The sequence below is a fragment of the Anoplopoma fimbria genome, chromosome 14 (assembly GCF_027596085.1).
Source record: "Anoplopoma fimbria isolate UVic2021 breed Golden Eagle Sablefish chromosome 14, Afim_UVic_2022, whole genome shotgun sequence".
In the NCBI taxonomy this organism is placed as follows: Eukaryota; Metazoa; Chordata; class Actinopteri; order Perciformes; family Anoplopomatidae; genus Anoplopoma; species Anoplopoma fimbria.
In genome coordinates, this window is record NC_072462.1 from 21,074,620 (window position 1) to 21,098,322 (window position 23,703).

The window sequence follows — 23,703 nt, forward strand, 5'->3', positions numbered from 1 at the left end:
AGCTGAATCACACTTGTTTATCCTGGATAAAACATCAGGAGCTGAGTCTGCATGATTTGGGCAAAGGTCAAAAAAGTCCCAATTTGGCAAATATTTGTATGCTATTGACTTGGCTGCTCTCAGTGTGCAATAACATCCACATCTTCATTTGTAAGTACAACTTCCTACTTATAAATTCACGACACAATATTAATTTGAATGTTCTCTTTACAATATTCAGAGCATTAATATAGCAGCAAAAAACTATTTGCTATATAAAGATATAGTCGAGCAGAGAATGAAAAAAAGCTTTCCCTCTGTGTGTGTTGTATTACGAGCTTCTCTCTGCTTTGTTAACATAGCCAGGCCAGCTGTGCGTCCCTTTTAGTGCATGTTAGTACATGTGAGCATGATCTACTGGCTAGCTCACAATTGCCACTCTGCACTGCACTCATACAGCGGTTACAACTGAAAATGCCGTCCCGGTTCAGTCGCGGCAGCTTAGTATCTTCACTCCGGTTCCCCTTCATGTAAACATTGCTAGCTCTGTCAGCACTGTTGCCGTTGTTAACACTGTTAGCAATGTGAGCACCATTAGATGCAAGCCAGAGGCTCATTAGGAGGCAATAGAAATGCTCAGAATTTCTAATTAAGCCCCTTTAATCCACATTTCATATTTGTAGACAGAAACCCAGTATCTCAATTCGCATCTAGATATGTATTCGTACTTGAATATTATTATAATGACTCAGTCATTCTCAAGGTTTATTGTTTTATATTTGTTTGTTTCTTTGTTAATCTAACTCATTTCCATAGATGGTATTACCTTTTTTCCCTTTAGTGTCTTTATGTCTTCTTGAATGTTTAATTGAAAACATGATGAGTCCCTTTTTGTTAATGGGTGTCACTTAATCTTTTATTTATCACAAGTAAACTCAACTTCCTTTACATTGAAACACATACAGAAATAAGTGACATGTCCAGAGGAATATAATTAATAAAATAGAAGAAATTCAAGAGCAATGATGAAACAAAAAGAAAATGATAAACCCCAAATCTTCTTTTATTTTTTACGAAAGGGACACAGTTCTGACAAATCATGCAGCTTGTTCCAGAGAGCGGGACCAACTAGATACCAATTAGATAACCACCATCTGCTGTCCAGGAAGGTCAGACTATGTTGAAGTCAGTGTGCAGTGAGTTTCTACAGGCCCAGCTGTATAATCAGTTGAGGTGGCCATCTGGTTGTGTCTCTTTTTCTTTTGTAGGGTTTAGCACCAAGACACATAAGACATACAGTGTGTTTACCTGTTTTCATCACAGAGGAAGAGGACAGTGTGTAGAGATGCCTTCGTTCCTTTCTGGTCTTGGGAAATTCATGAACCTAAATCTGCCCCTCCGGCAGCGGATGTGGTTGTGAAAGTTTGCAGGGGGCTTGTTTTGCAAATTCCAATCCCAGAAGACCCAGCATGCCTCCACCTCCCATTATTACTGTTATTGGTATAATAGTTTTCTCCTTTTCTATTCATATACTTTCCATTCCTTTCCACTTCCATCTTATTGCTGTTTATTATCTTAGAAATTTTGTTTTGGCTTAGCTCATTATTCCGCACCTCATACACATGCATTTACACATTAAATACATACTCATCCCATGCAATCACTATTCATCTTGCACTTGATGAACTCAGCTTGTAGGCTTGCTAACATTGTTTGAGAATGTCCCAACAAAAATATATTGTGTTTATTCACTTATTTTCGCTAGGAAATCATCTCTTAACATTCTGTAGTATAAAGTATGTTTTTTCACGTGTGTGATACATCACATAAATTGTATGTAACAGTTAACGGGACACCCTGACCAGAACAGTACATTAAGAAAATGATTATTTAAACTTCACTTTTGATTTACATAGTATTTCGAAGGTATATAATCTCTAAGGATGATTTACTTGATTGTAGATTATGAAGAAATGTAAATGTGGTGCAACTGCCTCCAGAGACACAAGCACACTGAAGTTACTTGTTTCTTTATTGAGCTCTAATTCAGAAACACTTAAAGCTGATATTCCAACAGAGTCAATATTTGTGTGGTTTAATGCCATTCAGAAAAGTTGTATGATAATACACATAGTACAATATGTCAGTTTTTTTATGGGTGACTTGTAATTTTAGAACAAATTTGACTGTTGTTATGCAAGTAACATGATTTAAGTAAGAATTAAAGAAATGTAATATTCTCTACCAGATGGCATAGAGCCATAATGTAGGGATATAAAATAAACATAAAAAATAATTCAACAGTAAAGTGAATAACTAAAATGTGAAATGTTGTGGTACAACGTTTTGTTGCTGACTAGTCAAATATATGTGATGTTCTCCAGAGGGGAATTTGGACTTTTGACCCCAGTATTTCTAAAATCTTGGCTGTAACTCTTGCTGCAGCAGCTCCCACACAAAGAGTTCTAAGATAAAGCGACAACAAGGTAATTGTTTTGGTTTTCTAGCAAGCAGCTTTACTGTTTTGGTTCACTTCCACTGCTGTAATCAGCATGGTGCACATGACTCCCATGGAATGAGAGCTGGATGTGTAAATATGGTTGGTAAATATCTGCTTGCCAACATGTGAGCGGCAACACCTATATATGTGTGTGTGTGCTATGCAAAGCATGTAGAAGGTGTTTGGGTGGTCCGTACAGTCTGACAAAAACAGGGTGTTGACATTTCAGAAGTGAGACTCACATACCACAGAGTGAACATAACTTGAAATGCGACTCCACAGGCTGATAAATGCCACTCTAAAACTGTTGAGGAGCAGAGCCTTCAAAGTTAGAAAAACTAAAAGTTCAAGGTTTATTTCGGCACAATAGGAACATACACTTAATAATATAAGTGCATCTAACATCCTTATTCGAGTTACAGCATAGGTAGTGGTACTTTAATTGAGCATTTCCATTTGTGGATCTCAAATTCAAATTGATTGGCAGTGTGGAATGTAACTGTTTTAAGTACAGTAGGTATTTGAGTTATTTGTACTCTTCTTGAGTATTTCCATTTATTGTATATTTCTATTCCTTTACATTTCGGAAGTAAATATTGTACCTTTTCCCTCACTGTATTTATTTGATAACATTAATTTCTCTGCAGATTCAGATTCATAAAAATATTAATCCACCAGTAATTGATGATGTATGATTATGGATTAGGATATGCAGTAGTATATAAAGTTTTTTTCCCTGCTGTACCCAGACCCCACCAGCAGATGCCCCCCCCCTCCCACTGGGTGGATGTGACAGATGTGCAGGCTGCAGCACTGGTCCCACACCGCTGGAGAGTGAGGCAGGGAGTTACCACACCGCACAGATCTCGGTTAAAACGCATTCTAGGTTTATTTTAGAAGGATTGTGGAGTCCATGTGTGTGAGAGACCTCGATGGTGATGCTGTTCTATCAGGGGAACCTGTGAGGAGACTGCTGTCCACCTCACCACGGAGGTGAGCTGGTTCTCATGTCTGTCCAGCATGTGTGTGTGTTAATGCAAACAGACTTTACCTGTTTGACATATTATTATACACTAGAAATGTTCACTGCTAACTTGTACAGTGTTTATACTTCTTGATGCAGTTTATTGTGTCACCATCTTGCACAATGGGGAAAAACAGTCGGATTGTAAAGAAATTCATTAAACCAAAACTGCAATGAAGAAACATAAGGATTAAATCAAAGTAGCCTGTCAGGGTTTAAATGTTACAAGTCAAGTCTACAGTTGGTAAAGGGTGAAAAGTAACTTGTATTTAACTCAAGACTCAAAGGAAGTTAAGTTATGCCATTATGATGCAATTCTAAAGCGAAATGCTTGTTTGTTGTTCATTTCTTACAAAAAAAAATATTAAAACGAAAACAATTAGTTAATTAATAAATAAGTTAATCGACCCAACATTAAATGGAAACTATTTTAATATTTGTCTGTGGAATTTTTGCCAAACTTTGCCTCTTAGCAAATTGTGAGGGTCAGTCTGGAATCAGAATAATGGAGACAATTAGAACTATTAGATACAAAACAGGATGTAGACCCTAAAGGGGGATTTTTTATCATGATTTTCCAAAGTGATGTACCGATTTTTAGGCATTCTATAGGCTTGAAAAATATGTACATCCCTGTCATTAATAGGATCAGCCCCTCCGTTTGGGCTGAGCCTACAAAATACATAACTTTAAGGGTTAAGACATTGTAGGAGGCTTTTTTTTTTACTGTTTATGACGTTTTTATGACAGATTACCGATAATAAAAGTGTAATTGGTTTAATGTTCAACTCAACTGCATCATACATTTGATGGCTGTTAGTCACTAGTTACATTGGAGTTAAGATATAACACCCAAACATTTTGATTTATAAATGAGGATGCATTGCATCTTCTGCTAACACATTTGCATAACAACTTTACAAGGAGAAACCATGTCAGTGCTGTGTTTACAGCTTGTTCTGCTGTCCTCAAGTGGACACAAATATACATTTTCGACTCGTGGGTGTAACACAATCCTTTAAATTGTACGCACTGGGGCTTTAATGAGCTTAACTGCTGAATAGTGTGTAATATAAACAAAACAATAAGTCTATTTAAACCCCTGACAAACATGCACACATCTACAATAATGTTCTTGGATGGTGCATTCTCACTTACATTGCTAGAGATACCTGCATCGAGTTCTGCAACAAATGACATGGGAACTGAAAAAGTTATAACAACAACATTTTACATAGAATTCTTTAGGAGTTATTTTTCTGCTTGGTAACAGGGTTTCTTCTCCAAAACGTCATCAGTCAATGTATCAGTGAACACAAACAATTGTCATGACCCTTTTGTAGTCAACTTATCAGGGACAGTTTGTGTTAGATTTGCTTGAACACAGAACAAGCTCAATATGGATCACATGGGAATAGTTTTTTAAGTCTGTTTATGAAAATATATCGGGACTAAATGTCAGTAAAGTAGATTTACCCATTTTACTGCAGAATTTCCCAAACTTTGAGTCATGACCTCGAGCCTGTTTGTAAAGTCCACACCTGTTCATCTAAACAGAGTTGTGCCATCTGGAGCTATGAGTGTAGTTGAGTCTGTTTGTGTGTCTAATCAGCATGAGACATCCCAGATGTCTGTTCTCAACAGTGGTGAGAGCTGAGTTTATGTTGGTTAACACTCACTAACTAATAACACCTGGCCCAAGCATTGGAGATACATAAGTATTTATCTGAACCCAAAACAAGTAGTGAAAGATTATGAAACAGTTATTATTGTTAGCATGCTGCATATGTAAATATATGGAACACACAGAGCCTGGCTAATGCTGAACTTTTGAGGACGACATAGAAAATATATAGAAAAAAATAGAAATCCTATCACAATTTATCAGCCAATATTCTTAATATATAAACTAAAACAAACTTTTTGGCAAGTAGACTTCACATTTGGTTATAATAGATTTGTCTCAAAGGTTTGTAATGTGTTGCAAAAAGTGCCATGCTGAATTGCAAATTATGCATATAGTAGAAAAAATATGTTTAGTGTTTTGGAGACTTGAGCAGAGGGTTTGGTCTCTTAATGTCAGAATCACTAATTGTACTTTATCTAATTTTATTGAGTAAGCGATTGAAAAAAACCTCAAATTTGTTCAATAATCTATATCTAAACCTTTTATTAGTTAGACGAATATATACTCAAAACCAAGTAAATCACAGAAAGCTAGAGTGTGTGTGAGTAAAAGGTTCAGACATGAGCAGTCTGGTTGCACCTGTATATCCAGTATATCCTAATTATAATGATCATAGAATATTATTTAAAAAGCCCACAGCTGATGATAATCTTCATCTAGTAGTTCATTTAACAAGCTATAGTGCTGCTAACAAGTAAACTAACATTCTTTAGTTATATATTTGCATGCTATTTTTGATCAGGTTTATTCATTTTGTTTATTATTATGATTTTGCATTTATTCCTTTGAGGGACATTGTAATTAATAATCATAAAATGATAATGATGATTGTGATGATAACAATAATAATGTAGTACTGAGTACCGTGAAACTCTTAATTTTCTGAGATGGCTATCGTACCGTGTAATATCTCATACTGTTACAATCCTAACAATGACAAAATTACTGTATTACAAAGTATGATATCATAAACTATGAACACATCACATGTCTTCCTCCTGCACTGCAACATAGAGCTGTGAAAGTAAGAGCAAATACACTGAACTAACAAGACGGTAGACTCCATCAAAGTACACGAGTCAGCGTCAGTAAGTGTGTGAGGAGATTAGACTTAGCATGGCGGGGAAAACGAGACCAGTAAATCATTAATACGGTTGATGATTTCATGTATGTAACGTGCCTCGAAGTGCTTTGAAGTGAATATATAATAAAGTAAAATCAACAGGGATTTGGAAAATTATTATAATTTAATAATGTGCAAAACCCATGATTGATCTGTTTTCCTCAGTCATTTTACCTCGCTGATTATCGTAAAACACACTTCATTCAAACTCAAGATTTTTCCGCTGTTCCAACAATCACCAACTCTGTTTTGAGATTTTGAAAGAGACACTGAATAAGTAACGGATAAAAAAAAAGCAAGCACCGTAACATTAACTGTTCACTAACCCTGCTTCTGATGCTTCTTACTGACAATAGGAAATTAGTCTTTAACCTATTTTATTTTAGCAGGTTTTGTGTTTAAAAAACCAACATATACACGCTTTTTTGGGCAGGAAGGGTATTAGGGACCTGTTCCTATGTTACTGGCTGTTGACACAATTTCTTAGGCCATGATGTAATCATAAAGCCAGTAATTAGACCGATGTTAAGTTGCCATCAAATGTTATTTTTATTCGAGCAAGGAGGCATCTCCAAATAGATTATAGAAATATTGTGAGGTATTTTATATTTGTAAGGGCTACCCTGAATGGTTTGACGATTCAATCAAAGGAGCGGAATCCCTGCAGTGGTGGGAAAATGTGGTTAGGAAACAGGATCATTAATCATTAATAAATAACAGCATAAGACTATTTCAAAATCAAAGAATAGGCCTTCATTTATAATTCATATAAGAACGTAGCACTATCAGAGCAATAGATATATTTTGAATTTATGAATGACATAAGGGAAATAGGTGTTTTTTAAATGATAGATCAGGCTCAGAAATGCCTTGGAAATCCTAATCACAAGCTCACAAAGAGCCCAACTTCTGGGTTGAAAAAAAAATCTGCTTTAAAGGAGGAAAATATAATGAATCCAAGGCTCAGCAATCAAGATCAAAACAAGGCCCAGCATGTGGTGGGGATGGTATGCACATGTGCTGGCGGGAACTCAGCAGTGTTGGCTGGAGATGGATTTCACGTCTAAAACAAAACTGTTTTCTCCAGGAAGGACTAACAGTGTAAATACCACAAAGCTAATATGAATAAAACTTCCTCAGATTCCAATTTAGACCTGCTGGTCCTACCTGCTGTCCAATAAGTGCAATAGGTCAATTCACCTATTGGATTCTTTTTTTTTCTCATGTTATTTCAAATTAAAGATGTAAAACATTTGACAGGTCTGAAGTGAATGATCTGAATAGAGTCCAAGTTGACAGTAAGCATAAACAAATCCCTAGTGTCAGTTTAAGTGTAAACATCGAAAGAAAAAATCTGAAAGTAGTGGAAGTGGCAGTTCAAATTGAAGTGCTGAAAATAAGTTGCAGAAGTTTTGAAGTGTAAGCATTGAATGAAGCTGAATTAACAGTTTCAATGGCACCGAGTGAAATTAAAGTACTTGAAGTGAAGCTGCTTAAAGGAATTGAAAGTAGTAGTTGTAGTAGAATGATGAAGTGAAAGCAATGAATGGAGTTGAAAAGTACAAGTTTTAAAAAGAGCTGGACGTGTCAGTGTATAGGATTCTGAAAGGAGTTGCAGATGTCAGTTAAAGTATAGACACAGAGAGCAGATATCAGTTAAGGTGTCGTTAAGTAATATGACTTTGAATATAATCAAAGTCAAAATGAGGTCTCTCTGGTGTCTGTCCTAAAGCGTTCCAAGCATGCAGCAAAATAACTCCAACGTGGGAACAGAGTTCCTCCAGATGAATGTTGGGATACAGAATAAACCTGACAAATAGGCTGCTATGTATGCACAGGAGCGGGGTTTGCAAACTGAATGTCATTTGATGAATGCTTTTCATCTGAAACCCTTTATAGTTCTGTGACTCTATACAGTTTTATAGTGTGTGTACCCAGCCTCTCCATTGAAAAAAAAAAAAAGCTGTGGAGTGTTTGGAATGGTGGTAGTGGGCTGGGCCTGCGTGGGCTATGTGGTTCAGCTGGATGGACTGCACTGTGAAACTAACATTCACCACATGTTTGCTCCACAGCTCAACACCATGGCTGCCGCTCTCACCATGCTGCTCTTCTTCCTTCACCTCTTCACTTTCTCTGCAATGGAATTAGCCTCAGAACAAGGTATGTTTACGAATATCTATAAGTAGATAAGAATTTGTTGGCATTTGAATACTTGAGGCAGATTTGAAATGATGCTAATTGTATAACATACATAACATATGTAATGTTGCGTGGAACTTTAATGCGTAACATTGATTATACTCTCTTGTTGATTTATTTGGTTTTGGAATCAGAAAATTACACAACACCAGAAGGAAGTAATTAATTCAGATATATCTGCTTTGAATTGGCCACAGGACAATATAACCCCAAAATAATACAAACCATGTGTTGTTGCATTGTGACTGTGTGCTCTCTGCTGCTTTAGCATTCAAATTAATTTGAAATGTGTTGCACAACAGTGTAGCCCTCCGCACAGAGCCACAGAGCGTTGCCAGCAGATTTCTAGTGAAGTGGCTTCCCAGGAATTCTAGAGAGCAGAGAGTACTCTGCTGCTGAACAATGGGAAGCTGTTCAGTGTATCCAGGCCCCGCTTTCTACAAAACAGCCCCTCAGCAGCAGTGGGAAAGGCTGTGCGTTTGCATACATGGGTTGTATTTTATCCACGGATATAAATTAGGTCTCCATTGACCATTAAAGTAACGTGTGGACATCCTGTGCTTTGTTTTGTTACATAATTATGTCAGTAGTTTAGCGGAGATGTGGACGGAAGACCTTTTCCCCTTTCCCCCTGTTCTCCTGCTACTTAGTGTTGTTTTGTTTCATGCCGTTATGAACACAACTGCTGTGTTCTGACGGGTATGTGTACCCCTGTAGAATAATAAGGGACAATGAGCTTTACAACTTGCTGCATCGTTCATTAAAATCAATGGCTTTTTAATGCAGATTAAGAAGCAAGTTTGCCTCCCAAATATTGAGTGGTGAATAGCTGATTGGAAGCAACTGCTACATATAACTGGAGAAAAAAATGTAACATACGTGATCTTAGTATGCAAACAGAGGCTACCAGCTAGCTGTTAGCAGACAGAGGGTATCAAAACAGCGAAACCCTGGTTACCTTTTGCTAAATTTGATAGATGTAATTTAATTTTGCTGAATCCTTCATTAGGTTTTTACAAAATGTAATCGTGATTGAATATTTCTTACTGAAGTGTACCTCTGGCTTTACATTTTTATGTACAAAGGCTTTGATTTTTTTATTTTTATAAAAGAACAGGGTATTTTGGAAGGTATCTTTTGAATGTATAAGAGTTTCAAGTCTATTTAAGCCTTGTTTGTGATCCGCCAGTCATCCAACATTGTCTATGAGAGAATGACTGGGACTTTTAGATAAGTGGTAGCATAAAATAACCCCTCTCAGCTCCAATCTTTTGAACACAACGCTGCAGGAGGTAGGTTGCTGCTTCTGGAAAATGAATGGTCCCTGTAGGAGGGAACGTCTGATTCTTACTTTTCACCACCTGAGCACCAATATGGATCACCAAAGAATCATGACATCCGTTCTTGATGTAATTACAAGGGCATACTGCTGCTCTTCACTGGCAGGCATGCACAAGCTTTTTCTCTATCTCGCTTTCTTTTTTTTATGTTTTGCCCAGAAGGCTTGTTAGGTTAGTAAAAGGTCCAATCACTGTTGAGGGCAATGTGGCTCTTAGCCAAGGAAGGAAATGGCTTTTTCTAAAAGCAGAGCATGAGGTACTTCCTATAGACAGCGCACTGATTGATGTCTGAACATGTGACTCTCTAAATATCCATTTGGCTTGTGTGCTCACAGTAAAGACATTACTGAATGCTTCCCACCAGCACACTGTGAAGACGTTGTTAGATGATATAATCAGAAAAACACACAAGGCAATATGTTGTGTTCTAGCTGATAATATATGGGAACTGCAGGAGGTATGAGTGAGTCCTTTAAAGGAAATGAACACTAGCTGTGATTTCCTGCTTGCTTAGAAATTACGGCTAAGAGGAAACACATCTGGGCTTAGGAAAACAGATTTAGCGAGGATGTTTTCTTTCACCCTGAAATAGGTGGTGTCGGCACTCTGCAGCACTTAGCGAGAAATCATGCTGAGGTAAACATGTTTACTTCTTACGCTCGTGGAAGTTTGTCTCAGAAAGAGTCCCTTAATGAGAAGATCTTGTAAATTGATATTACCAGCTCGGAAAGTGTTTGTGTGTGTGTGTGTGTGTGTGTGTGTGTGTGTGTGTGTGTGTGTGTGTGTGTGTGTGTGTGTGTGTGTGTGTGTGTGTGTGTGTGTGTGTGTGTGTGTGTATGTGGCTCTGATGGCTGTGACCTGAAAGTGCTCGGCTTCTACTGCGCACATGTTTACTTTAGCAGTGAACTCTGTTTCTGGCAGCTGTTGAGCAAACACAGCAGCACTTTCTTTCACGAGCACACAAGCACAACAATGAAGGTCTGCATGTTGATCTAGTAGTCTATGATAAGGTGTACTGGGTCAGAATTAGGCATCATGGGGAAATATATTTTTGCCTTTTTTGTTCTCTTTATGTACCTTCCGCACTCTCACTCAGTGGTGGTATTCAGATCCAATCGTGAACTAAAAGTAGCAAAACCACGATTTCTTTAATACTAACAGGTAAAAGTCATGCATTGAGTGTGAGGTATATACAATGTTAAAAAAATGTTGTCAAAATGTCCATCTCAAGTTTCCAACGCCCAATATACCATCCTCAAATTGTATGTTGTAATATATTAGATGTACTATCAAACATGACAAGTTAAAGCAGAAAAGAAAATCTACAGATAAAAAATAAAAAAAAGACTATTAAAATTGATGCTAATAAATCAATTAGCTCTATATATATATAACATATATACCACTTATATCATTTAAATATTGTAGCTGGTGGAGGTAGAGCTGACTCTGACTACTTCATGGTATCAGATCTATAGAAGTGCATATTTTACAAGTTAAATCCATATTTTGTATATACTCTAAAATCTGTAAAGCACTATAGAAAAAAAGTGTTGTTAGATTTGGTTCCAAACACATTATACATGTCAGAAATGAATAGCTGAAAATATGTGAAAAGACTATAAACTGAATTTTACCTATGTAATCAACCCTCACCCCCGATTTGGTGTGCTTTCAGAGCCTTCAAGCATTTCAGAGCCGGGAAGCGTTTCAGAGCCAATATATTGTTTTTTTTAACACATTCTTCCTTCCGTGGTGTGACAAACTCAGAAAACATATTTATTTTGGCTTTACCCAGACTTTAATTTCAGGGAAAGTGTGAGGTCTTGGACAAAAAATATACACAATGACTTGAACCACAAGATATAGCCTGTTTACCTAACTATAAACCATGACATTTCTCTTCATCAAAGTGCTTTTGGTGCCTAACACTATCCTCACATGGGATTAATGATGCGTACCCCTACGCTCTGTATGCCCACCATCCACCACGACCACAGTATGCCATGCAGTAGGTAAAGATGACCACTGGGTCAAGTGACTTGTGTCGGGTAACAGAAGTTTGGACTGGGCCAGTTGATGAAGCCCGAATTACTGCTCCAACTCTTTTACTTATTTTATATTAAATACCTATTGAAGTCTCGATGAAGTTTGAAGAAAACACTGGAAACAGACAGAGTTCGATGCAATAGAGTTCATTCCTTAAGCAAATAATTAAACCCGAGTTGGCTCACCGGAGGCGAACTGATTTGCTTAGTCATAATAGTGCTCTTTTTTTTTAATCTGTAAGTTCTTCCCAGTTTTCTTTGATCTGCAGGTGCGCTGAGCTATCAATCATCAAACTGTCTGTGCAAGCTAGCTGTCTTTTGTAATTGGTCCTTGACTCCCACCTGCACTTTTATATGCCTACTCTTCTCTGCATGCAGTCACTTGGGGGTGCTGAAGTGTGTGTGTGTGTGTGTGTGTGTGTGTGTGTGTGTGTGTGTGTGTGTGTGTGTGTGTGTGTGTGTGTGTGCGTGCGTGCGTGCGTGTGTGTGTGTGTGTGTGTGTGTGTGTGTGTGTGTGTGTGTGTGTTTTCAACAGCTCTTAGACATTTACAAAATAAAACAGGTTATATCTTAAACCATGCAAAACACTCTATATTCACACTCATTTCAGTATGCAGATGCCATATATATATATAAGTTTCAAACATTTAGGTATACTCAAACATTTAGATAATCGATAGTGATAGTCTATTATGATTAAATCAAACTCCAACAATAGACCAGTCGGACCAAGCGCCAGAGAGCTGGGATAAGGGCTAGGCTAAGCCCAGCTTGGTCCACCTCCCAGCCTGTTCCTTGCCGTGGAAATATCACTTGGGCTGGCTTGGCGGTGGGACATCAGAGACCGTTGTGACTACATCTTGCAGACACCCGGCTCATCATGTTAACCCCGCTTTGCATGTTCTGTGTAATCTGGGTTGTACGAGCAGAGGCGGACTCTCTCGATGCTAAGTGCTCAAAGAAAGTCAAAGTTGATGGACAATTTTTCCCTGATGTCGAACTCTGCCCTGAGAATTCACCAATGTTTTAGTTTTTTGATATTACATTCCTCCTGATGCAAATAAAAAAAACAGTAATACACACAAGTACTCTCAAACGCCCCCAAAAAGTCCTAATAAATCAGTGCAACACATTTCCCCATCACACACAACTAACAAACCATCCACATTTAATCAATCATTTATCATGATGAAATGAGCTGCATAAATGCTCCACATATCCTAGTGTCAAATTGAATTTTCCTCTTAATCCTGAGCCAAGCAGAGTTCCGAGGAGGAGTCGAGGATCTGGTAAACAGGTTATTTTTAACCTGTGACTCCCGTTCCATGAAGCACCCTAATCGGGCCGGAGGTATTCTTCACTTGCTCCGAGTGCTGCCTGTCAGCTGTGAAGGAGCCATCTTGTCCTCACACGTCTTGGCGCTCATCCAGCACGTACTGTGTGTTGTTCCTCTCTGACATGTTGATGTGGTCAGCTGACTGCGGGTGGTGTCCCTGGAATCATTGATCTCAAAACCTCCTGGTAATACAATCAGCAGTGTTTACTTAATGGAACGAAAAACTAAAAGCTCCCTCAGCTATTTGTTTAAAGGGCCAGTTCATCCACATTCAACAAACATATTTCGTCACTCACCCCTTAGTGGTACGGTAGCTAGTCACGCAGACAGTTTTCTAAGCAAACTCTATCCACTTATGAAGACTGTGAGATGCTTTAGAAAAAGGTATTAAGAGTGGGTTAATAATAATAATAATAATAAGCCTTTATTAGTCCCACAATGGGGAAATTATTTCTCTGCATTTAACCCATCCCGGAGGAGCAGTGGGCTGCAATGAAGCGCCCGGGGAGCAACTTGGGGTTAGGTGTCTTGCTCAAGGACACCTCGGCATGTTGCCGGTAGAGGGGTTTGAACCACCAACCTTGTGGTTACGGGACAAGCGCTCTACCTCATGTGCCACAGCCGCACTGTGTTATGACTATTTTGTAAAGGTCTTGGCTTACCGATATTGATACTTGAGAAAAACTCATATTGGCTCAGTGTTATGTAATGTAATTATAATAAATATAATTAAAATTAGTTTGTTAAACATTTTGGAACAACCTCTGAGCGTTTACAGTTAAAAAAAATCAACTTACCAGTGCTTTCTGGTAGATAAATTATGTAATAGCAACAATATTTATACAATTTACCTTAAACATATCTTTGGCATTTCTTTACTGCAATTTCATGTTACTTATACAATGACGCTCAAATATCTGCAATAAACTAATACCTGCTGATAATATCTGCCCAGCTGATGTTTTGGTTGGCTTCTAGTTTTTAAGATAGTTGTCCGGGGTAAACTGGTTAATACACAGACCTCAGCAGTTTTCATTGCAACGACTTACTGCCCAAAGAAATAGTGCTCATGGAAACTGTTGATGGTGTGTTCTGTAGAATAACCAGAATATTAGTTTAGTTGCTGTTGAGTTTTTAAAGTAATTTTTCATTGTTGTGAACACCACAAAAGAAATTCCACATACCTCTTCTGTATCATTAAACTGTCAGACTCAAGGATGTCAGTCAAAAAATAAATAATCGAATCTGCAGAAACTTCTTTTATTCCACATATTCTTCTTCTGGTGCCTACAGTACCGCCAATGTAACAACATTTATTATTTTTTTTATTTTTTTTGTCACTTTGACAGTACGAACACACTGCAAACAAATGGGACACAAATAAGGTCTGCTGTGAGAACACTGTGGAAACGCTGTCCACACATGGTTTGAGTTTATGTAGCCTGTAAAACCAGATCTGAGTAGTACTTCATGTACAAGCGGGTTTCTGAGTACAGAGAGAGCAAATTGCTCATTCCCCGACAGCCGTGGCAATGAGTTCTCTGGTTGCAGCTTTCCCAAGAAGAGCCTTAAAAATACTTCCAGGAAAATGCTGACATTTGCCCTGTGGCTGGGGTGCACAATGGATTAATGTTACAGCTATTTTACAATCACTGAAGTGCAGTGCAACGACGGTGCATCATAACATTATGATCATAACAAACAGTTTACACACCAAAATAAAGCAAAACTGATTCATACAGCATCAAAAAGAATAAGATGTGATGAATATAAGATCATGTTTCTGTATCCTTCTCACTTCCTGTCTCTCTGTTCCCTACAGTCCTCCCCCAGATACACCCACATATCACTGGTTGTGTCTCCACCAACATGGAGACTTTCCACTGCAGATGGAATGTCGGCACTTCCCAAAGCCTCTCCCAGCCGGGAGATATCCGCTTATTCTACATTAACAAAAAGTAAGGGAGAAAACATAGTTAACAAAAATATGTGCCTTTTCTGTGCTGTTCAAGCAAATCAAGGTCACAGATTAAAAAAAAGAGAAAAAGAGGAGAAGGATACAACTTGGCAGAGTATAATAATGTATTCATTACAACAAAAGTTACATGTTGTGAATATCCAAGCCTTTTAAATGATGTGCATAAGAGGAAATAGTAGATTAAAATTACAATTAAAGAAAAAGTATAATAATTCAAAAAACAAGTGATATGCATAGGTCTTAAGTGTATAATAAAATAAACATAAAATATCCCAGTAAACAAATTATGGACCTTAAGTTTTAATACACCCTATACGTTGCAATACAGGGTGTTTGACACATGAAAAGACAGAAAAAAGAATTTTAGGAAGAAACAATGAAAAAAATGCATTACATGTGCAGTTAGTTTGAACATATTTCTGATAAGAAAAGAAGAAAAAAAGTGTCAGTTGTTAGAAAAAGGACAAGTAGTTGCAAGTTAATGTATGACACAGTTGACTCGTAAACCACTTCAGAAATCCCCTCCTCACCCTCATTTTTCAAGGTCTAGCAGAGTCCTTGCTTTTACAACTCAAATGTTCACAAGACTGTGTCCAAGCCATATCTGGCATTTGGCACACCTGCTCACTCTGTGTTGACAAGGCAAAAGTCCAGTTCAGGCTTACACTTTGTGAGATATGTTATATCTGAGGGCATAGTAGGGTAAGAGAACTCATGAATGCATGACAAAAGGCCATGAGATTTCCTAAATATGCATGTTAAAGGATACGCCTAGTTTTATTCTATACTGTATGATTATTGTCAACACATCCAACGAAAAATACCAAACCTGACTTCCCTACTTTTTCTGGTATTCAGCCTCAAACCCACCGCTTGTTTAAATGCTTTGTTAAAAAATAATGCTCACAATTATATAGTTTTATTTATTTATTTATTAACTAAAACAGCTGGGCACTAAGCTCTATTGATTATTTGGGCTGTCACTTTCAAAAAGTCAAGTTTGAACAAATTCAAAGTAACATCTAATCCATTAGAATGAATTTCAACACAACCCCTTTAGCGTAATAGAATATTTGATTTGGCATGACATTAACTGAGCACATTCATGCTCCCCAGAGGATGAAAACCTTTCATTTTCACTGTCCCAAAACCTTTCCTTTAGCATCACCTTCAAGGCAACCTTTACAGTTAAATTATTCCCCACTACAGGTCTTAGAGTAGCTCATTTATAAGGGCGTTTTCACAAGCCATATACTTTTGGTTTGTATTCTATTTAGTCTGGTCCGGTTTTGGGAAATTAAAGCAGAACAAATAAAAAAACGTATTCACAACTGTCCAAACAAAAACCTTACCAGAGTTGATTACAACCGACTAAACGTCTATGCATGCTTATGAAAGTGCCCAATATATCCAGTAATTGCTTTGAGTAGATGTTTTTGACTGAATGAAGAGGTGTTTCCTGTCACCTCTTGCTCTCGTTCATGCTGTTTTTTAGATGGTATCTTGTCTCCCCCCTCTTGCAGACCCCCAACTGCTTTTCTTAAAGAGTGGAGTGAGTGTCCTCACTACAGCACCGACAGACCACATGAGTGCTTTTTCAATGAGAACCACACAACCATCTGGACGTATTACAGTGTCCAGCTCCGCTCCAGGGATCAATCCATCGTCTATGAGGAGATCCTTTTCCAAGTTTCAGACATCGGTGAGTTTGCTCCTGTGCTGAACCAGATCTAGAGAAAGTTGATAAAAAAAAAGGATTAAAAGCCCATGGAAGGTTTTCCCATATTCCTCTGTTACTTTCCACTCAAAAGTTTAAAGATTGGATTTGTTGGCACCCTGGTGAAGTACCAATGCGCTTCCCCAACTTCCAGATTACCTGTTGTTGAACAAGCCTCAGTCTCTCCGAAGAGTCGTAACTTTTGTCCATATTCTCGACTCAATGGATCTACTCTTACAATATACAATGTACTACAATATATCCCCAGAGTCTTAGCTATTTTCACACTGTCAAAGCTTCATGGCAGCTGTTGTTGTTGTATGTTATAAATATTTAATGCAACAATTATATATTAGACAGAAGTATGCTTCCTAGTTTGTGGCAACAGTTTGGAGACAACCCTGTCCCCTTTCAACGGGACAATGAATAAACTGGATCCCCGACTGTGAGCCAGGTCTTATAACCCAACATGAGTGTTTGACCTCACTAATAGTACTGAGTCTGAATGGGAACAAATCCCTGCATCCAGGCTAAAAAATCTGAAGGAAAGCCTGAAACCAGAAGAGACTCTCTGACTCCAACTAACATGCCTCCAGTAATAACTTATTATAGACTAAATATACATGTGTAAACTGTAGTAACACACTCTGAAGTTAAAACACTGAGGGTCTTGTTCAATTGCTGATGATAAAACTATTATAATCTGGCCCGCAGTGCAACCGGATCCTCCAATCGGATTGAATTGGACCCTGCTGAATGTGAGCTTCACCGGCAGTTACTATGACATCATACTGAGCTGGAAACCGCCTCAGTCTGCAGACGTGGAAATGGGATGGATGACGCTGCAGTATGAGGTCCAGATACGCAATGTCAACTCTGACCTGTGGGAAGAGGTGGGTTTTTTATTTTAGTGTGCAAAATTATAACCTCAGTTGAATTTAAGTATCATATTAAATCAAACATTTGTGTGCATCAGTGATTTTTATACTAAACTTCTTATTATTGTCAAATTAAACATGATGTTCCAGCACTGCCTCTTATTTGAACCTTTTTTTCAACACCACAGGTCGACCTTGTGAAAAGCACACATCGGTCCATTTATGGGCTTCAAACTAATGTCAATCATGAGGTTCGGGTCCGGTGCAAAATATTCGCTGGGAAAGAGTTTGGAGAGTTCAGTGACTCTATATTTGTGCACGTTCCATTTACAGGTAAACACTCACTGCAAATGTTTACAGGCTGAATGAACAAAAGCTCTTACAAACTCTATCATAAAGAATCATTATGTGAAAAATGAATTATATTTCCGTAGTTATATGTGTGCAAGGCCAAATTAAAGTAGCATGGGCCCCGAGGCTACCGCTTTTTCAATGCCCTCCTTAATTCCCTCAAGCGTCATCACAACTCATTTACTGCCCCGTACAACCTACTCAAACATTACCCATAAATAATTTGCCTACAATAAGGCATTACAATCATTTTTGACAACAGTTTAATTTGCTTGATCAAGTATTGAGCGAAAGCGCTGTAGACGGCAGCCGCTCACGGGCTGCAATGCAATACTACTGGGGCAAGCTGGCACCTCTATTTACGTCCACTTAAAGGCTTTGTTTTTGCCAATGACAGGCTTTGATTGTTATTTTAAGTGACTAACAACGTTATGGAAAGTGTCTCGTTCAAGGAGAATTCTCGTTCTGAATTCTCTCGAGGTGGCGCGTTGCCGGAAGACAACGGCTGAGTCATAGAGAGTGCAGCAGGGCTGCAAGTTTTGCAAGTTTTGGAGTACAGAAAGCGTAGCTTAGTGTTATCTAAAAATGATTTTCAATTTCCTAGCTGAACATTTAGGTGACTTCGACAATGTGGTGGAGGTATTTGAATTCGATGGCTGCCCCTTTTTAGTTGAGCCAGAGTACACGGATGAACAACATCAAGCAGATTAGGCTGAACCAGCTACTGGTAGTCCACAGAGGTTAGGAGACTGGTGGTGCACCTCTGGGTGCTGTCACCCTATGCCCCCAGAGGAAGAATGCTTTAAAGAGTGGGACCTGTTGCTGCCCGATTTATACATCACAACGGATCCTCCCTTGAGCGGGACTTTGTCCTCGCAGCTTGTTTCATTTTTGCCGGTTATGTTATCCCTCAATACTGGACCAATTTCAAATTGTTTGTTGTCCCAATTAGTCAATTAGACACAAAAAATTTAACAATACCGGCCCAGGTTGAAAAAACCCCAATGTTGCCCTTAAAGTCAATGTGAATTTGTCTCCATTTCTTTTCCCAGTGTCGAGATTCCCAGTGGTGGCCTTGCTCATCTTAGGTGCCTTGTGTTTAGTGACCATCCTGATGTTAGTTATCATATCGCAGCAGCGGAAGTAAGTATTTTCCAACCATCAGGATTTCTGTGTAAGACCAGCACACTGTGTGGGCTGATAGACCTTGTTAAACTGCCTCAGTGTCTGTGTTGTCATTCAATGTTGTCAAGGTGTGGAAAAGTGAAACGTTCTGTATATCAGCTCTGCAATGTTTATACTGAGTTCTTAAGTCAAGTGTGTTTTTTCTCTGTTGGCATTTGTGCTATGTCGAATTTCACACTCCTTTTCTTCTTCCCCAAGGTTTATGATTATTCTTCTGCCTCCTGTTCCAGGACCTAAAATAAAAGGAATTGACCCTGAACTACTCAAGGTATTCATCTAAATGTTACAATGCAAAACCATAACTTGTCCTTACATACTAGCACAATTTGTATTAAAATGATTCCTCACTTAAATGTGAAAGGGAAGCCATTTTCAGCCTCACAGAAAACTATCTCAGTGGAGCTTTTTTAATTTTGATATGTGAGAAAAATGTTTCATATTCAGAGACATCCTGTCCTGGGCACATCCAATGCCAATTTGTAATGTTTCCAGTCAGTATGCTTTCTATTGTATTTCTGTAAAAGTTGAAAAATAACTTTTAAAGAACAATTATTGATCTATTAATCTACTACTCACACCCATCCATTATCAATAGAGAGGTTTGTGTATTATGTTGAGATAAATCCCAAATGTACAGGTAATTTGCTGATGATTTGAGCAGCTCTAACTAAATACTGTTTCAGTCCATTATAGTGGGGTAGGGGCGGAAGTTTTAGAAATGTAAAAGGGTTTTGGGATTTTTATTTTCTTGATCATCTGTTAGGTTGTTTGTTACTCTTCTTTAGTTGTGCTTTTGGATTTGTAATGGCTGACCAGGCATGGGTATGTGTCTGTGGGGGCAGGTGGATACTCGTGTTTGTTCTTGTTATCACGATGTTGTATCTTTATTTTACAAAGTGGGAAAATATGTTTTCTGTTTTTTGGTTGAGCTATCCCTTTAGGGAAAACTGGTTAGAACTGCACTGTACAAAGCAGTTGCTGGGTACATGTTACATCACTAGGATGAAGTCTGAAATGGCAAGAAATATGGAAAGTCAGATGATCAAACAGGTTTCACACAGAAACAGTTCATTCAGACTATCTAAACCGTTTTATTTGTATAGTGAGCTCATCCAAGCTAAGTGTGCACACGGTTAGCATGGTAGATCAAAGTTGAACCTGGAAGAACGTTTTTGTTTCCAAAAATGTTTGGCCAATCTGTGGGATTGTTTAAAACCTTCAGACTGTTTATGTTTCTTGACCTGTCTTTTTATGTACCAGTTGTCAGCAATTACATTGATGAGAACAATGTTACAGAAAACCTACAAAAATAAGACCGAAGTTGTAATAAACTTGAATTATGCCTGAAGCAGCCAATCTAAGTCACCAGCTAAAAGTGTGTCTGCTCTATTTTGTTAATCTCACAGAAAGGGAAGCTGAAGGAGTTGAAATCCATCCTGGGTGGCCCCCCTGATCTGAGGCCGGAACTCTACAACAACGACCCATGGGTGGAGTTCATTGATCTGGACATTGAAGAGCATAACGACAGACTGACACACCTGGACACGGACTGTCTCATGGAGCACTCACTGTCCTCCAACTGCTCTCCTCTCTCCATCGGCTTCAGAGACGACGACTCCGGCCGGGCCAGCTGCTGCGACCCAGATTTTCCCAGCGACCCAGAACCGTCACCTTTCATTCCTCTCATTCCAAATCAAACCCACAGTAAGAAACCGTTGTGCCCAATTACTTGTGAGCCAAGCGCCACGGTCCAGAGCCCCGCCACTGGGGAGCGTCTTTTTGTTGCACCCGGCAGAGAGGCACTGTACACCCAGGTGAGTGAGGTGAGGTCATCTGGCAAGGTGCTGCTGTCACCTGAGGAACAGACTGAGATGGGGAAAAGCACTGGCAAAGCCATAGGGAAAGACATAATCACGGGGAAAGAGAAAGAGAAAAAAGAGTTTCAGCTTCTGGTGGTGAATCCAGATCATGGAGGATACACCTCAGAGCTCAACGCAGGAAAAATGAGCCCCATATTGTCCTCAGGAGACATGAGTGACACCTGCCAGACACAAGAAGACTTGAGTTCTTCACCGTCCTTGTCACGTTACCAGAAATCAGATACCTGCCCCATGTCCCCTCTTTCCCCTGCTCCTGTCTACACCGTTGTAGAGGGTGTTGGCACCCATAACAGCCTCTTACTGACACCGAACTCGATACCTGCCCCCCGACTGATAATCACAAAAATCATACCAACACCAGATGGCTACCTGACCCCTGAACTTTTGGGAAGCGTCACACCATAGATCAGCGGTAAACTGTGCCAAGTCAATACTGCTCCATCAAATGCACAGATAAGCTTGGGAAACGCTTGGAGAATGGGTATTGAATTCCCAAAAGTTGAGTGTTGAATGTCAGTTTTAGTAAAATAGTTAGGGGGCATCTGTGCCTGTCCTGCCACCACCTCTGACCTGCCACTGCTCCAACTGACAGGGCTGTAAAGGGTTAGGTAAAAGTTTGGTATGAGGGAGGAAGAGCACATGGGTTTTACTGCAGTTGTGTAATGGGCAAAGAGACACACTGTCATTCATTTGGATTTATGTTTTTTATCCAATTGATGAAGACAAGTTCAATATACACTCTCCTTAACTCCTCCGATTTGGCCTTTATAAAGCCCTTAGAAAAAGAACTGGCTCTGGCAGCTAAATGGTCCACTGTTTTCACCAGCTAGTTGCTCTTTTTGTTTTTCTGCAGTTTGGTGCTATGAGCCCAAAGACACTAAAAAGCTTTATAGAGCTACAGAGTTGCTGTGTTTTTGTCTCTACGAGTCCCACCCTTAGACATTATAAGTAATCATTTCATTCATACTGTATATATTTACAGTAATTGTACAATGACATGGTTCACTTTGTGTGCACTTTACTCTATGCTGCACTTTCTTTGTAATAAAATCAGGTCATGACTAACTGATATATATAGAATGTGAAAGATCATGTACCCTCTTTTAATGAATCCAACATTTGTTATGGCTTTCATAATGTTTTCATTTCTTTCCAGGCTTTAAGATCTCTATTGCCAAAATAAAACTGAAATGTTTTCAGAGCTGACAACCAAAATATTTTGGATTGCTAGTAACTGGTTGACAGAGCATTTATTAAAAATTAAAAGTTGGGGGTACATGGTCATCAGTGTTGAATTTGTACAGCTATTGCATTTTAACTGTTCAAGTGTTACAAATAAACGTTCATACTTTTGCTGTTTGTTTTATTAATATCCACTAGTTTAAGACCACGCAGATGACTGCATTTTTTCAGTATTCGAAATAATGGTATGGCTTAAAAAAGTCACAAATGTAAGTCATAAAAGTTCATAGTATATTAAGTCTTTAAAAGATAGTGTAAAGTGAGTCATAAAAAATAATTTAAATAGAAAAAGATAAAAAATCATAGTATAGTATATTTTTTAAAAAGCCGTTATATAGTATATCCAAAAAACATTTAAAAAATATAGTATATTCTTTTGAAAACAGTCTTAAAAAGCCAAAGTATAATATGTATAAAAACGTCATGAAAATGTTTAGAAAAGTCATAAAATGTAATTCATGTAAAACTCACATTATAGTATGTCAAAAAAAGCAATAAAATATAGTATGTGAAAAACAAATCCAATAAAATCTTAAAATTGAATGTGGGGAAAAGTCCACAAAAAAAATCATAGTATAGCATGTCTCAAAAAGTAGAAACAATTCATGGTATAATAATAATATATTATTGTTGAAAAAGGGAATAAAGTCAAACTATAGTATCAGAAAAAGTCTTAATAAAGTCATATTTTAGTATGTGTTGTATGTAATTGTATAGTTTGTTGAAAAAAGCCCAATAAAAGACATAGTATAGTATGTTGAAAAAAAGACCCCAAAAAAATCATAGTTTTACTGTCGAAAAAAGTAAAGAAAGTCATGGTATATAATGAATAAAAAATATGTAGAACACATAGTATAGTAGGTCAAAAATTGTCACAGTAGAGTAAGTTGAAAAATATAATAAAAGTTTAAGTATAGTATGTCAAAGAAAAAAAGTCATAGAAGAGTATGTTTTAAAATAATGTCACAGATAGTCCTAAAAAAGACATAGTATAGTATGTCAAAAAGACATAGTATAGTATATTATCTAAGTATAGTATGTAAACATTTTTTAATAATGTCATAGTAAAGTATGTTGATAAAAATTAAAAATAGAAATTGTTTAGTATGTCGCAAAAAGCTCCCCCAAAAAATGTAATAGTATGCCACAAATAGGCATAAAACAGTCATAATGTTGTATGTCAAAAAACGTCATATTATAGTATGTCCAAAAAAGTGAAAGAAGTAATAGTATATT

General features: G+C 38.0%; 1 protein-coding gene across 3 annotated transcripts; it reads left to right on the forward strand.

Annotated features, from left to right (window-relative positions):
- The first annotated feature begins 122 nt into the window (after nucleotides 1–122).
- Nucleotides 123–22,572, forward strand: ghrb (growth hormone receptor b). Of its 3 annotated transcripts, none has more exons than XM_054612003.1 (10): nucleotides 123–150; nucleotides 3,229–3,472; nucleotides 8,386–8,473; nucleotides 15,059–15,194; nucleotides 16,738–16,916; nucleotides 17,646–17,824; nucleotides 17,998–18,142; nucleotides 19,213–19,303; nucleotides 19,544–19,613; nucleotides 20,752–22,572. In XM_054612003.1, the coding sequence occupies exons 3-10, from the start codon at nucleotides 8,395–8,397 to the stop codon at nucleotides 21,628–21,630; spliced, it is 1,758 nt and encodes a 585-aa protein (XP_054467978.1). In that variant the 5' UTR covers nucleotides 123–150; nucleotides 3,229–3,472; nucleotides 8,386–8,394; the 3' UTR covers nucleotides 21,631–22,572. The 3 variants fall into 3 exon arrangements, with proteins under 3 accessions (XP_054467978.1, XP_054467977.1, XP_054467976.1); XM_054612002.1 differs by lacking the exon at nucleotides 123–150 and adding an exon at nucleotides 2,406–2,465; XM_054612001.1 differs by lacking the exons at nucleotides 123–150; nucleotides 3,229–3,472 and having other exon boundaries at nucleotides 8,371–8,473.
- The last annotated feature ends 1,131 nt before the right edge of the window (nucleotides 22,573–23,703 follow it).

Excerpts from the sequence above, each read along its gene's own strand:
- ghrb (XM_054612001.1), top strand. The coding sequence starts at position 8,371 with ATGTTTGCTCCACAGCTCAACACCATGGCTGCCGCTCTCACCATGCTG. Across the intron at positions 19,304-19,543 it reads ATCATATCGCAGCAGCGGAA|GTTTATGATTATTCTTCTGC; the intron begins GTAAGTATTTTC and ends TTCTTCCCCAAG. Across the intron at positions 19,614-20,751 it reads TTGACCCTGAACTACTCAAG|AAAGGGAAGCTGAAGGAGTT; the intron begins GTATTCATCTAA and ends TTAATCTCACAG.